The following is a 16,017-nucleotide window of genomic DNA, read 5'->3' as shown; positions in this document are numbered from 1 at the left end:
AAAAGCGCTTACACACTACGCTCAGCGCACATTTTCGCTTTGAACTGAAAACTTACCGCGAATGTCGACGATAAAAATTGAAGCTTTTCACTTGAAGGCGTTTGCTACCGGTGCTGCTGATAACAAAAGATATGCCAATGTGCGTGTGTGGGTAAAGGTAAATATATGTCGATGTGTTTATGTATACAAGTATTTAGATATCGATAGGTAGTTGCATTGTTTGTTTTCTTTGTCGTTGTAATTTTTATTATCTTTACACAGTCCCATACATATACATATGTATGTATATACATGGATATATTTATATGGATTTGCCTTTGCCATCGACTCGCTTTCCCTATAGCTTTTTTCGATTTTGATTTTGATTTGTATCGCCGCCCAAAATCGGCAAACGCTCGTCGAGCACGAACGCCTCACAGTTTGGTTTGATAAATGAGTGCAATAGTAACGGCTTGTCACACCTGTCAGACGGTCAGAACGCAATTAGCACAAAGTGTTGAATACTAACTGAAAAGATAAAAAAAGCAGAAAATATATTTGTTATTACAACAAATTAATTAGTAATCGTTTCATTAAGAGTGTTTACTATTAGTGAATATACATTCAAGTTCAATAAATATGGATGACAAGTCATCAGCACCGTCGCGCATCTACCCAACAGCGCCACTAGAGCAAGCGGTGCCGCCCAACGAGCAGCAGCAGTCTTTATTGCCACCCGCGCCGCCCAGCTATGCGCAAGCAACAGGTGCCGCGCCCACGGCCACGAACCCAACGCATGTTGTTGTGATTACGCGTAAGTGCGGCAACCTTCAAATGTTTGTGGGAAAATGAAATAGTTTCACTTATTTTTTTCTTCTCTTTTTTCGGTGTTTTGTATGCACAGCGGGTGCGCCGATTATATACGGACCGGTGCCGGTGGATATACAGTGTCCCTATTGCCACAATTATACACGCACCCGTCTACGCTTCAGGCCCACATCACGCACGCATCTGATCGCATTGCTGCTGTGTCTCTTTCAGTAAGTTTTTGGTTTATGGTGTTGCCAATAAGTTGATTTTACAGCCAAAGAACGATAAATTAGGGGCAAATATTTGTAAAAACAATTTTTAGGGTGCATTGATATACTGAATATTATAAATCTAACCACATAGTCTTAATTATATCATCATTTACTGGGGTTTAATAGTACATTAGGGTGGTCCTAAAAAAATAAAAAAATTAAAAAAAAAAACTATTTTGTATGCAGATTTTGGAACTGAGGAAGACCCAAATCAGTCTATCACACGTCGTTCTCAAGCATCTGACATCTCTGTAACATCATTGTGGCGAATTTTGCAAAAAGATCTTGTCCTACATCCTTACAAGATCAAATTGGCGCAAGAACTGAAACCGCTTGGCCACCAGAATGTTCAGGAATTGGGCTGAGCATCAATTTGAAAATGACTCGGATTTTCATCGAAAACTCATCTTCAGCCATGAGACTCATTTTTGGTTGAATGCCTTCGTCAATAAGCAAAATATGCGTTATTGGTCAGGCAGCAATCCACACGTATTCTATGAGTCACCATTGCATTACGAAAAATTTACGGCTTGGTGCGATTTATGAGCTGCCGGCGTCATTGTGGCATACTTCTTCCGTGATGATCAAGACCGGCACGTTACTGTGAATGGGAATCGCTACCGCTCAATGATAACCGAATATTTTTGGCCCGAATTGGATGATATGGACTTGGACAATATGTGATCCAACAGAACGCCGCCACAAGCCACAAACCACACGTCGAATGTCACAATCGATTTATTGAAAACCAAGTTTGATGAGCGTGTTATCTCACGATATGTCCCAGTTAATTGGACGCCACGGTGTGATTTGACGCCGTTAGACTATTTCCTGTGGGGCTACGTCAAGTCTATGGTCTATGCCAACAAGCCAGCGACGATTGATGAACTTCGTACGAATATCGAACGTGAAATTGCAGCAGTATCGGCCGATTTATGCTTGAAAACCGTCGAAAATTTGGTTCAGCATCTGGACTTCTGCAAGCGTCCCCGTGGTGGCCATGCAGAAATCCATATATAATGGCATTGAATGTACTTTCACAGGAAAAAAGAATTTCATTGATATCTCAAACTTTTGTAGCCCTCTCACTGAAAAATCCGGTATTAAACAAATATTGAATTATTCTAATTTATAGAATACACCATATTTTCAAAAATACCCACCACTCTTGCTTTCAAAACAATACAATATACATATTAATCCATTCATCTTTTTATCACTCCCTCTTTTTCTACTTTCAGACTTTATTGCTTCATATGTCTTCCCTATTGCATTGGCAGTTGCATGAACACGGCGCACTATTGTGGCATGTGTGACCGTTACTTGGGCACTTATGTGCGGGAATAACCATGAGGAGCATAGAAAATGAAGTCTGCGGAGAACATGCAACAATATTAATATTTATACAACACACTTTTTAAATTCATTACACAACATTTTTCAGTTATAAAAACCAAAAAATAGTAAAATTAATTATGATTGTTTTCACATATACTAATTCATTGAGAATATACATACATATTTGAAACTATATAGTAAATATATAAATCTCGATATATTCATTTTTATTGATTTTGAAACAGTTTTGTAATGCAGAATAGTTCAAAGGTTGGTTTCAAAGGTTCGAGACATAAATTATCAAAATAGTTTTGGATTCGTTATTGAGGGTACGTATGTATGTAGGTATGGAACATAATTTGATAACTTCGAATTTAATCCAGTTTTCTAAGTACTTAGCCATGATAGTAGTTCTTACCTTAATAATCGATGAACAAAGTTTCTTAAAAACTTGTGTTGTTACTAAATTGTTCAAATAACACACTTTTTAGGTACACGATCCAAAAACCAAAATTAGCTGGGTTTTTTTGACCACCAGAGGGTTAACGTAGCAGCTATTTTCAGTATTAGCTATTTATATTGGTATTAGTCATAAACAGAAAATGAAACATTCTTCGAACTCATAGCTAACAAACAAGTTCTGATAACAAGTAAGGAAGGTATAATTTCGTATGCAGACAAAGATAATGCATTCTTGTATTAAACGATATCTTTCAATCACACCGATACATATGTTATAAAGTCTGATAAATTGACGAATATATTGATGTATAAGGTTAAGGAGACCAAATTTCATCCATATAATTCTAAACTCTCAAAGAAGTTTATAGAAATATCTACCGTTAACCCATACTTACATCAACCAAAGGTGTGGATGGTCTTACAACGAGTATATGGTGATTAGCTGAACATTTTGGCCGTTTACTATAATTTTTATTGCAAACTATATTACTTCTAAGATTAGATGTTTCCTTTATGCCAATAAAATATATGTATATGTGTGTATTGACCGGCACTAACACTGTAAAGTCACATATAGAATATATGTGGGCTAGAGCAAGGACTGGACTGATTACGTTTATTTATGGCTATGATTTTTTAAACTCTTGCAATATGTTGCTACAGAGTATAATAGTTTTGTTCACCTAACGGTTGTAAGTATCACTTTAAACTAAGCGAGATAAATAAAGGGTTATATATAGTACATATGTATATATGTATATGATCAGGGTGATGAGAAAAGTTGAAATCCGGTTGACTGTCTATCTGTCCGTCCATCCGTCCGTGCAAGCTGTAACTTCAGTAAAAATTCAGATATCTTAATGAAACTTGGTACACATGTACCATGAACGTGGCATCGCTAACTTTTAAGTAAAATCACTTATCTCAGGACCTACTCGACCGATTTCAATCGAGTTCAGTACATAACATTTTTCTGCCAAGCCCCTAAGTACCGAATATGTTAGAGACCAGTACCTATAGTTCACTTGTTACCGCAAAATCGCTCAATGTGAGCGATATATTTGAAATTCAGGGAAAATCTTTTCCTGACAATGGTATGTCTGTGAGGCAACAATGGGTTAAATTGTGTCAATGCCTCCCTTAGCTCCCATATACCAAATACAACGATTTTCGAACTTCCGGGTGACAATATACCGCATATATCGGCCAACATGTAAGATATGAGAGAGTGTGTATCTTTGTAACTAATATAGATTTGGGCGAAAACTTAACCTAGCCCCCCTACAACAAACACATAACATAACTTTATTCCATACGATTGGTGATAGTAAGTGAGGTGCCTTAATGAACCTTACGATACATTTTATTAGTATGTATATTAACTAAAGGTGGTATTGGTAAAAATAATTAAAATCGGGTCTACTACCCTCAATACCCTATACTACATATACATATGTATGTATATAATGATTTTTGTTTTGCAACTCCCCGCAATAACTACGGAGCTGCAACGAAAATTTGAAAGCAAATAAATTTCAAAAAACTTCAGTTTTCGCTGACCCCCAAGGTCACCTGAACTGGATTGCCAGCCGAACTATTCAACTACTGCGGCACATGACTGATAAGGAGCATGCATCAGCTTCTTTGTAGAATATGGTCGGACGAAAGCATGCCCAACGATTGGAATTTAAGTGTGATCTGTCCAATCCACAAAATGGGAGACCGCACAATCTGCGCCAACTACCGTGGAATAAGCCTCCTCAACGTCGTATATAAGGTTATATCAAACGTAGTGTGTAAAAGATGACGTCTTATCAGTGTGTCTTCAGACCTGGAAAATCTACCATCTACCATTTTCACCATGCGCCTAAACTTGGAAATTTATCGTGAAAGAAATATAGACACACACCATAAACGACTAGCGCGCTTTTGTTAACTCGGCTATAACCGCGTAAGCGGTTACTACGCCAATAAAGAATAATATTCACATCCCCACATGACGGTTGGCGAACCTTTTGATTTAGAAAACATTGGACATTGTTTTTCGACTAAAAAAGATAGAGGCATTCACTGTTTTATCAAGCGCTCCCTGTATATTTCATTTTGGTTGTATTATTGCTATCTATCTAGGTAAACATGTACTTCGGCTGTTACTGAGGCTACCAATGCTCAATCAACAAGTAGAATTGAGTTTACTCCAACGCTCATTTCGGCTTCGATAAGCTAATCGGCATAAGCGACTATGATTTTTGACTTTCATTTTTACGAATTCCGCTTTAAGATGCTTTTTCGCAAATATTTTGTTTTTCCGTAACTCTAGATGTTTGTAGCTCAGCGGTAGATCTGCTGGAAGATACGAGTATATGGAAAAGCGACAGTAGTAAGGGCGAGGAGAAGTAGAAAAACAACAATAAAGCACTAAAAAAGCACGACAACAGCAAAACAGTGCAAAGCATGAAATCTGTAATTGCGGCAAGCGGAATAAAACGAAAATATATGGTAAAGTGGAATAATGAAAAATAAATAAATAAATGAGATTGAAAAAAGTGCAAAATGAATACGAAAAGCACAGACTAGAAATCAAAACGTGAATAAGCTGACGAACTTTGTAACTTCAGTCGCGGTGTGCAAGCGAGTCTGAGTAGATCGTGGTGACGTGCAAACGCTTCGTAAGCGCTACGTCGTCGTCGTTTTTTTTTAATTTTATTTGCATTTGATTACAAAATCACTTGCTGAATTGCATGTGAGCTTCAGTGAAGCGCGAAACAACAACAAAAATAAACAAGTTAAATTACAACAATAATACGCTGTGCAAGTGAATTGACACATTTAATCGGTGACCTCTGAAACCCTAGGTGAATTCCAGCCGCATACACACTCAAATAAAAATACACAGTAATAAGTAAGCATGGATCAAAAGCGTGCTATGCTCTACCCGGATATCGATCCCGCCGCCCACAATGCTGCCACACGCGATCATCGCATATCTGCCTCGACCGCCATGGGCTTGCCCACGGAGGCGCCACCTTCATACGACATGGCTATAGCATCCACATCGACGCCCAGTGGCTCAAAAAGTAATGGAGGAAGTGGTGCCACCAGTGGTTTGGTTAGCGATGGCGCTGCTGCGCCGCTGGGCTGGCATCCCAGCGCCCCGCCGCCAACGACCACACCCGTAACACAACCGCCAGCGCCAGTTCCTCCAGTCCGACAGTCGCGCAGAGCACAGCAGACGCCTCTACCGCACGACAATCAGACAGGGCCGGTGATTGTGGTGCAACCGTTGCCACACAACCAACAGCAACAACCACTCTCGCCGCCAATACAAACAAGTAAGTGTACATAGTGTGTTGTTGTTTTTGGCATACTTGAAATTGTTGACTTCACTTAACTTTGTAGATAGTTTCACTAAGCAACGTTATTTGCAAAATAAACGGGGTTTACAATATGGTTGGATCGATCGGTCAGAAGCTTGTTGCGGCTTTTCGTGTTTACAGCCGAGCGAAATTTTGAAATACTGCGAAATAAATTCTGCAAAATTTTTCTCTACACCCTGGGATAGTTAATTTTTATGATATACATAACTACATAGATCGTTTGGGGATTAGCATTATTTAAGTTCATCTTGAAGTTGGTCCGCAATCGAGGATCTGTCAGGTTACGAGAGGGAATTAGCTTGGAGATCTTATTTATGTTCAACTTGAAACTAGTCCGTAATCGAGGGTCTTTCAGCTATAAGACGGTTTCGAAAGGTTCCACAATTTGTATGAGTCTACTTTTCGAGTCTGAAATATCCTCAAGGGTTATTAATCACCTGCCGGAAAACGATAAAAACATTTTTTTTGCATGTTTTATATCAAAGACAGTAGATTATTTAATTATCTCAACCTCATATATATATTTCACGTAGTTCATAATATGACATCTAAGTAGTTATTATACAATTGCGTTAAGATTTAAAGAATTTAGTTCCTTATAAACTCGTTCTAACAAAGAACCAGAAAACCACTCCTCGCGATCCAAAATCCGAGCTGACGGTTATAACACCTTTGAAAGTTACCTTAGAAGGCCTTAGATAAATAGTAACACATATTTTACTTGCCACTTGTTCTCTTACAAATCCAAATATGAAGTCGAAATTAGCCACCAAGCTTTGTCGAGCTGACTTCCATAGGTCTGTGCGTCTCTCGGTTTTTGAGTCGGTCTGAAGTTCCCACACGTTCTTTCTTCCCCAAAAAGCTTATCATTTGTCGGAATCGCTGTTTCAGAGCTTTGTATAAAAAACCATTTTAGTAACCATACTAATTCCACAAGCCAAACTTTTTCTGTTGGCCGATTACCTTTTTAAATTTAATTATACAGTTATATACAATTAATGAAAGGTGATATATAGTAGGTTCAGTGAAGCCAAAGGTAAGAGTTGTTCTAGGATTTATTCGTAGAGAAAAGACAACGTCGGACTTGCATCTGCTTCGACTGACCCCAATTGGCAACCCCTGTGCAAACACAAATAATTGCATATCTGTTTAGTTAGGAAACGCTAACAACTTTTATAATTATTATTTTTCAAATTATTGCAACTCAATCTTCTACGCTCACGAAAATTGTAAACGTAAAATAGTTCAAATATTTATTTGTACGATTTCTTGGTGTATTCAGTGCAATTCGCTGTATTTAGTAGACAGATTTAGTAAACTCAATCGGGGACTTTAATACTTCTTGGTTGATTATAAGGTGTAGGATTGATATATTCACAATTAGGATTAAGTAATGTATAGGAAATGTAAGGCTTAAGATTTCTATATAATAATATTTCTCTACTACTTTACAAACCACTCAGAATACGATTGACATCGTTGAAGAAAGAATAAGAAGATCTAGTAAGTTAGCTGAGTTTTCAATAATCATGTTCGAGTGAAGTTACCCTTTAGACGTGAATGGAGATTAAGTTAAGTAGAAGAAGATAATACTACCTCTGTCTATACTGACGGGTCAAAAATGAACTTTGAGTGCATTTACCCTCTAGACGTGAATTGGGAATAGATTTAGTAGGGGAGGATGGTACTAACTCTACTTATCTGTACGGACAGCTCAAAAATCCGCTGCGGAGTAGACCTCGGGGTATATTCCAAAGATTTTAACATCTCTCGCTCTCTCTATCTAACTACCAAACTCACCTAGCATCTTCCATGCGGGAGTCCTAAGTATAGAGAATACCTGTTCAGTCCTGTTGAATAACTGTTGGAGGATACAGAAAGCAATTATATACACGGATAGCCAAGCGGTATTGTTGACTTTGTGAACGCCATTGATTAATTCCAGAATATTCAACAATAAGAGAAAAGTTTTAAGCCCGCAGGCAGCTCAACTGCACTTGTCCATAATTTATTTGAGTTCCCGGCCCCAGGAACATTTTCGGCAACGAAAAAGCCATTTGAACAAGCTAGGAGCCTCGTTAGAAGAATCCGAGGCTGAGTAGATACCATGTCCACTGAGAAGGCAATTTGTACAAATAAGTAGCTTAATACATATGAAAATCCAGCTGCAAGCTAAAAAGGAATGCGCAAACTGCTTTCCACTTTTTATGTGAATGCCAACTTCGTCACAGATGAGACACAGAATATTTGGTGCCCATATTGCACGAAACCTTGAATGGATGCCTAAGTTAAAACAAAGCATTTCCCTTCTTCTGCACATGGCGGTACCACAGTTTCATGTAGATCGGAAAATAGCCTCAGTTAGAGACTAATAGGATTTATTTATAAAGCTAAATCTCTAATTATAATCGGATAAATTATGGGTTCTCTGAATACTGGTATATAGGAAAATGCCTGGAAAAGAGACTCCTCATCTCTTTTTTAAAAGAAGACCACCAAAAATATTTTCGTGGTTCTGATCCCATTTCTAAACAGCTAGTCTCTCTTGTCGAAAATATTCTGAGCTTGAAATAGCTAAGAATTGATTACTACCTATACAACTATCATTTTTCTAAAAGGGTCTTCACATAGAAGGCAGTAGAAATTAAGTCAACTACTATACTTTATTGATAGCAATATTTTCGTGAAGCCAATTTTGGTGTTACTACACCAAAATGCACCAAGATTTTTCGAAAACACCTTACTATACATAAACTACAATTGACTTCTTCCAAACGTCGAGTTGGAGGTAGGATGCACTGATCGCGTAATTTAGTTACATTTTACCATTTGGTTATAGTATCTTAAAACGTGAAGATCCTACTCCTGGACTTATTGTTTAAGTTATTATAGTTTACTGCAATGTCAAAAATATCCTTTATCGAACCCGCCATGTATGGAAACAAGGCCTTCTGTCACAGCTTTACTACTTTCTCATTATGTTTTCAATGGCATCATGAATTTTCTCAGGGAGTTAAGACAAACTCCTTTTATTGGGGGTGGCAGATCCTAAGCCCAGCGCACAACCCTCAGGAGGAGTGATTCGACTTTTCACTTTAGTTCGCATTCAAATGGATGTTTTTTGGCTACCCAGAAGATGCTAGGTCTAAGACCGGAAGTCGTGAGCTGCTTGAGCCATATGTAAAAGAATCGTTTCTCCCAATTGAATGGTGCTCAGAGAACTTTAATCACTTGCGTGAACTTCTATACATGACTCCATCCTCCATTCCATCCCATCCATTTGAGAAGTAAAGTCCTCTTTTAACGAACAAAGGCCAAACTGTAAAAGTCACTCATCATTTCCGTCCTGCTATGTGATGCAGAGACATGAACGATGACAACAACTGATGAGTCGACTTTACAAGTTTTCGAGAGAAATGTAAGATGCGTAAGATTTATGGTCCTTTGCGTATTGACAACGGTGAGGTTTACGACGACATTGACATAGTTCAGCGAATTAAGAGACAGCGGCTACATTGAATGCATAATTGGCACCTAGGTTGCGGATAACTTTACTGGGAGAGTCAATACAAAATTAGGTAATTTCAAAGAGAATTTAGCTAAGAGTGAAGAATGAAACATCGGCAACGCTTCAGAATCCTACTAAGGATAGAACTTTTAGAATCGTATGTTTAGGGTTAAAGTTCTATAGATTTTTATCGGGAAGTCCATGCAAGGCTACCTAAAATGCTTTTAATCAACTGTATAGAAGGATAGTCTTGGAGCAGTCCGGAATCTCTGAGGTCCATAGAATTCTTTAATAATATGAACTTTGCTTATTATACAGTGGATTTTAAACCTTATTTAACATAGCCTAGAAAAAGTGAATTTTTAATACATTTCAAATTGATTTCTTGCAGCTAGTGCCACAGTGCCGATAAAACTAGGTCCGCACCCATGTTCGGTTACATGCCCTGTTTGCGGCGCTAACGAGACGACGCGATTGATCTTGACGCCTAACACACGAACGCACATTTGTGCGGGATTACTCTGTCTGGCCGGGTAAGTTATGCCGCTGTGCAGTGGATAGTTGGCAAAACTGTTATTACCGTTATTATTATATTAATATGGCTTTGTAATGAAAATGAAATTTCTTGCATTCCATTATAGTTGGTGTTGTTGTGCTTGTACGGTGCCCTATTGCATGAACAGCTGTCGGACCGGTAATCATTATTGCTCGCGGTGCAACACATTTCTGGGTGTCTATAATCCGAAGAGAGCGAGAAAGTGAAAAAGTGATAGACTTGCCACCGCACACACACTCATGTACATATATATGTATGCAATTTGTGCGTGTGTTTGTGGGTGAATATTATGTAATATTTTTATAACGATTTATTACACTTTTTTAGTTTATTAATTTCACTTTAACTCGCTTCAGTCAATCTCATTTGCTGCGCATGCGTGCTCATATTGATACTTATATATGAATGTATATGTATATGTATATATATATTTACAAACAGGCAGGCATATATACATATTTTTTATTTAGCGATGAAGCAAACATTTTACCTTAACAATTTTTCTTTATGTGTGTGCGTGTTGTATACAAAAATTTATTATTTCATACGTAATTACTTTAAGATAAGTTGATTATAATTAAAACAAAATATTGCGATATAATCGTACAAGGCAATGTTGAAGTTTATTTTTCTGCTGCGATAACACTGTGGATTATAAGATAAAAGTTCTATTTGTTTGCGTCTACAAACACATACAGCCTTATACACACCTTTGCAACTAAAATATAACAATGAAATCTGGCTTCGCTTGGCGCATCATGGTGACTGGCACGTAAGTCGCACATTTTTCCTCTTTTTTCACACAAAATGCAAATATTTGCACACTTCTGTGGCTATTTTAATACATATGAACATGACAGTAAGCTTAGAAACAAACCTCTTAGCATATTTAACGTTTTATCTGCTTTCTATTTGAATGATTTAGAAACATGTGAGGAAGCTGGGTCCATAGGTAGCTATAAATATTGGCCGAGGTTAATTTAATACACATTAGCATTCTCTTCAATAGAAAGTATTAGATGGCGTTACTAGAATTAAATCCATATGATTTTAGTTAGCCCTAGCCTTCAAAAAGCGATATATAAATTTCACAGCTGTCGGATCATTAGTTTATGAATTATAGTATTTTGAGTGAAGCAGCTTTAGTTGTTGTGAGAAATGGATAAAAAATTCGCATTTTGATAAAATATTGTTTTTTGAAGGGCAAAAATACAGTTGAAGTAAAAACTTAACAGGATGACGAGTTTCTGGACACTGTCCCAACAAAATCAACCTTCAGGGATTGGTATGCTAAGTTTAGACGTGGCGAAGTGAGCACCGAAGACGATGCAAACATCAAAAAAGTCCATTTTTGACCAAAACCAACGACGAGTAGATTATTCGGATCAGTGTTTGGAGATGTTCAGGTGTAATAAGCCCGAGTCAGGTGTAATAAGCCCGGCGTTTCATCATTTCACTCTAAAGTCCAATCGACAGTCATCCGCATGGACTTCACACGATGAACCCGCGCCAAGGCTTGGAAAAACACAATAGATGGCTGGCAAGGTTATGGTGTCTATATTTTGGGTATTTGACTACCTTGAAAAACGAAGGACCATTCACAGTGACTAATACATAGCAGCCTTGAAACGTGTGGAGGACGAAATCGCCGGATAAGATCGAATTTGAACAAAAGAAATGTGCTGTTTCACCAAGAAAATACTTACACTGTAACACAAGTCAGTGAAACCATGGCAAACATCCATGAATTGAACTTATAATTACTTCCGCATACACCGTATGCTCTAAACCTGGCCGCCAGCAATTAGTTCCTGTTCTCAGATCTCAAAAAAATGCAAAAAAGGATTTTTCCTCGAATGAAGAGGTGATCGCCGAAACTGAGGCATATTTTACACATTTAGTACAAATCGTACTACAAAAATAATATCACAAAGTAAGAGGGTCACTATAATCAGTGCATCACGCTGGAAGGGAACTATGTTGAATAAAAAAGAATTCGGCCAAAAGAAAATGTGTTTCTACTATGATAGGCCGGTGACTTTTATATATTAATACGTGAAAGCTTCTCAGTTTTTGAGATATCGACGATGAAACTGTATAATCGGAATCGAGTGCTTGTATGCAAATTTGTTTTCATTTGAAAAGAAGTCCATAAGGAAACAATAAACGGAAAGAAAGTGCGTACATTGCAAGAAAATTTAATCAAATATTACTAATCTTAAGTACATTGAATTGGAAGTGATAAGCGTTTAAATATTATGAAACGTATGACGATTTCATTGATTAAATACCATATTTAAAAAACAATCCAAAAATAAATTTCAAATATGTGAAGTCGTAAAGATAACAATTTCAATATCAGTAAGTCTACGTTAAGACATTCTGTACTTCTTTAGTTCGATTTTACTGTGAAGTGATTAAGCTATTTCACTTTTATTTTCTCATATAACGCCACTATTTATTTAAATATGTACATATATGTGTCAAGCTCTGCGTAATATTGATAAATGCACAAACACACCGCCGTTGCCACCTTCACTGCCCATAATTGTCACATAAGCGTAGGCGTTCACGCTGGCACTCCAACATAGTTAACTCTTAAACGCGAAGCTTTCGATAAATTTCAGCAAAATTTATTGTTTTATATTTTCTGTTTTAACAACTGGTTCTGTTTCAGCGAGCAGCTGCAATTTACTGTTATAGCTAGGTGTGTATAGATCCAAATTGGTAAGTATTCGTGTATATGTGTGAATCGTGTGTTAAATGTCATAAATTTCAATAGAAATACACCGATTTGATTAGATAAAATCGAAATATACATATTTACAAATAACAGAATATGCCTGCCTAACTCAGCTGAAATATATTACTAGTATCATATGTTTTTATTTCCGCCATATTTTGTACCCTATAAAATGAGTATACAGCTTTGGCCATTTTTGGAAAACAATAAAGACGATTTTCAATCCAATTTTTTGTAATATGCATTCAAACATAGAAAGATACATAAATATACAATTTCTGATTGCAGTAGAACTTGATTTTATTATGCGATTAACTATTGAAATAAGTACATAGATACTCAATAATTCTATACATGGACACATACAGGTGAACAGAGGTTCAGTAAAAGCCATTTTCAAAATATCATTTGGGCCTAAGAAAAGTGAAAGCACAATTGATTACAAAATCACTCAATTTTTTCGAAAAACAGCGTCGCGTTAACGACTGTGAAACGTATGAGTCTTGGATCTGCGCTTACTTCCAGGAAACAGACGATCAATCGGCCTAATATCGTGGCAACGGTGAGCTAAAGCCAATAAAACGATGTCTAAGCAGTCAAAAGCCAAAGTTATGATGACTGTTTTCATCGATTATAAAAGTGTGGTGCACGCCGAATTTCTTCCGACCGACCAAACTGTTAAAAGGAATACAATTTGAGTGTTATGCGTGGTTTGCGCAAAGCTATTTATAAAAAGAGACCGGAATTATGGGCCGACAACTTTTGGTTTTTGAACACTGCATTGATTTTTTGTGAGTTTTTCGCTAGGCGCATTTAAACCTATTCCAAAAATTGACTTTAACAACCGTTTCGAGGAATGGAAAAGAGGTTGGCACCAGTGTATTGGGGCCGAGAGAAATTACAAAAAATACTAAATTAAATTTTATTGAAATTATAAAGTTTTTGTGCTTTGTAAGAACTAACCCTGATTTTGCGCCTATGTATTTGTCAGGGAATCACCTATTATAAGCTGTTAACCTACGGCTAAACGCTTAATTCGGACCCAAATTGTAAACAATTGGATTGAATGGAAGAAATACAGTATGTATGGGAATAACGTTATAAAATCACCTACCAAAGTGTAACAAGTTGTTAACAAACTGGTGCATTTTTGACCTAAATCATATAATTTAACTATGATAAATAAAACGTTCAATTTAATGCAAAAACAATGCATTTCTTTTTACTATACCCCTCCCTAAAAAGAGCGCCTTGGATACTACATACAATAGCGTAGCGTAGCATAACCAAGTGTTTTCCTTAAAAAAATAATAAAGTTTGTAAATGAAAATTTCAGCTGTGATTGATAATAGCATTATTAAGGATTTTACATCAAAAATCAATTAATTCATTATAATAATATAAAATAAAGTTTAAACAATTAGTATTTCGTCGAATAACCGTTGTTGGATCTTCATCATCTGACATCTGCGCATCTCCTAGACATGGAGTTCACCAAACGCTTGCATTTCTCGAGAGGAATGTCCTTCCACGCCTTCTTCATAGTCCTCCACAATTGCTTCGTATTTGACGAATTCTCTTTCCATGTAGCTTCCTTGACCTCTACCCAAAGATTCTCAATTGGATTAAGGTCCGGTGACTAAGCCGGCCAATCCATAACCTCAACTCCATTTAGAGCAAACGAATTTTTTGCCAACCTGGTGTTAAGTTTGGGGTCGCTATCTTGTCGATAAACCCCTTTCAACGGTATTTTCCATTCAGCGTATAGTAGCATAGTTGACTCCATTGTTTCAACATACAATTTGGCATCCATGTTTTCTTTAACCCAAAATAACGTACCTGTATCATAGTAAGACAAGCACCCTCATACATTGATTTTGGCACGTCAATGTTTCACCGTCCGTGAAAAATATTTAGGATCAAATTAAACGTTTTACCTTCGTAGATACTGCCGGCGTCCTCGAGAACCAAATAAAACAATCTTTGTTTCATCAGGCCACAATATGTTGCGCCATTTTTTGACTGCCCAATGCAGGTGCTCTTCAAGCCACTGCTATTATTCACAAACCACTGCTATTATTTCGAACACAGTTGTACATACCTCAGTTGCTGCGAATTGAGCTTATCGGTTGGGTTTTGTCCGAGCCAATCGCGGCTTTCCCTTGCTCGAAATCTTTTCAAAACAAATGGTGAACTCTAACGTTTATAATGAAGCTAAATTTTTGTCCATACCATTATATGCGTTTCACTTCTTCTTGAAAACCGCATACCTTATAAAATTTCCTTTACATAAATTTTAAGACTTTTATATAAAAGCAACATATGTGGTTGTTAAATGCTGCTTGTTATGTTCAAATCAAATATGTTATGGTTGGTTGGCTGTGCTAAACCAAACACAACTACTGCTTCGTACTGTATTTAACGGAAACTGGTTTCTGCACTGACTTAACGAAGACACAAACCTAAAGTATACTTCCGCTTAAGAGTTTTTTTTCATTTACACTGTGAGAAATTTCTTAGACAAATATTAAAAAATTAGTTAATTAAGTGAAAATTCCTCAGAATTCTTACTTGCATATATTTGTCAAGTGAAATATTTAATAATAAATATTATAATAAATTTTTTTCGATTTTTGTTTTGTTTTTTTGCCTTAGCTTTACCACCCAAAAGGCAGATTGAGCTATGATTGACTCCAAGTGGATATGAAAACTTCATATTACATTTTCTGAAGCAATTTGTACAAATATACGAGGATAATAACATATCTGTTTTTTTTTTTCTTTGTTTTTGTCAGTGAAAGGGATGTACGATTCAACCGCATTCAGCTTCAAAACTGAGCTGCATTTATCATATATTATTATAAAGACGTTCAGGTAGGTTCCACTGATGATATCCACTTAACCGTGGCGCCGAAATTTCGGCGACAGTGGATATATACATATATACATAGTTATAATATATACTATATATG

General features: G+C 36.8%; 2 protein-coding genes across 2 annotated transcripts; both read left to right on the top strand.

Annotated features, from left to right (window-relative positions):
- The first annotated feature begins 361 nt into the window (after window positions 1-361).
- LOC125777073 (lipopolysaccharide-induced tumor necrosis factor-alpha factor homolog) lies at window positions 362-2,617 on the top strand. The gene is made up of 3 exons (XM_049450962.1): window positions 362-793; window positions 884-1,019; window positions 2,303-2,617. The coding sequence occupies exons 1-3, from the start codon at window positions 619-621 to the stop codon at window positions 2,406-2,408; spliced, it is 417 nt and encodes a 138-aa protein (XP_049306919.1). The 5' UTR covers window positions 362-618; the 3' UTR covers window positions 2,409-2,617.
- A 2,691-nt stretch (window positions 2,618-5,308) lies between these two features.
- Window positions 5,309-10,923, top strand: LOC105233669 (lipopolysaccharide-induced tumor necrosis factor-alpha factor homolog). The gene is made up of 3 exons (XM_011215804.4): window positions 5,309-6,193; window positions 10,138-10,279; window positions 10,388-10,923. The coding sequence occupies exons 1-3, from the start codon at window positions 5,770-5,772 to the stop codon at window positions 10,506-10,508; spliced, it is 687 nt and encodes a 228-aa protein (XP_011214106.2). The 5' UTR covers window positions 5,309-5,769; the 3' UTR covers window positions 10,509-10,923.
- Window positions 10,924-16,017: the final 5,094 nt, after the last annotated feature.

Source organism: Bactrocera dorsalis, chromosome 3 (genome assembly GCF_023373825.1).
Source record: "Bactrocera dorsalis isolate Fly_Bdor chromosome 3, ASM2337382v1, whole genome shotgun sequence".
Taxonomy (NCBI): domain Eukaryota; kingdom Metazoa; phylum Arthropoda; class Insecta; order Diptera; family Tephritidae; genus Bactrocera; species Bactrocera dorsalis.
This window is presented reverse-complemented; position numbering and strand designations above follow the sequence as displayed.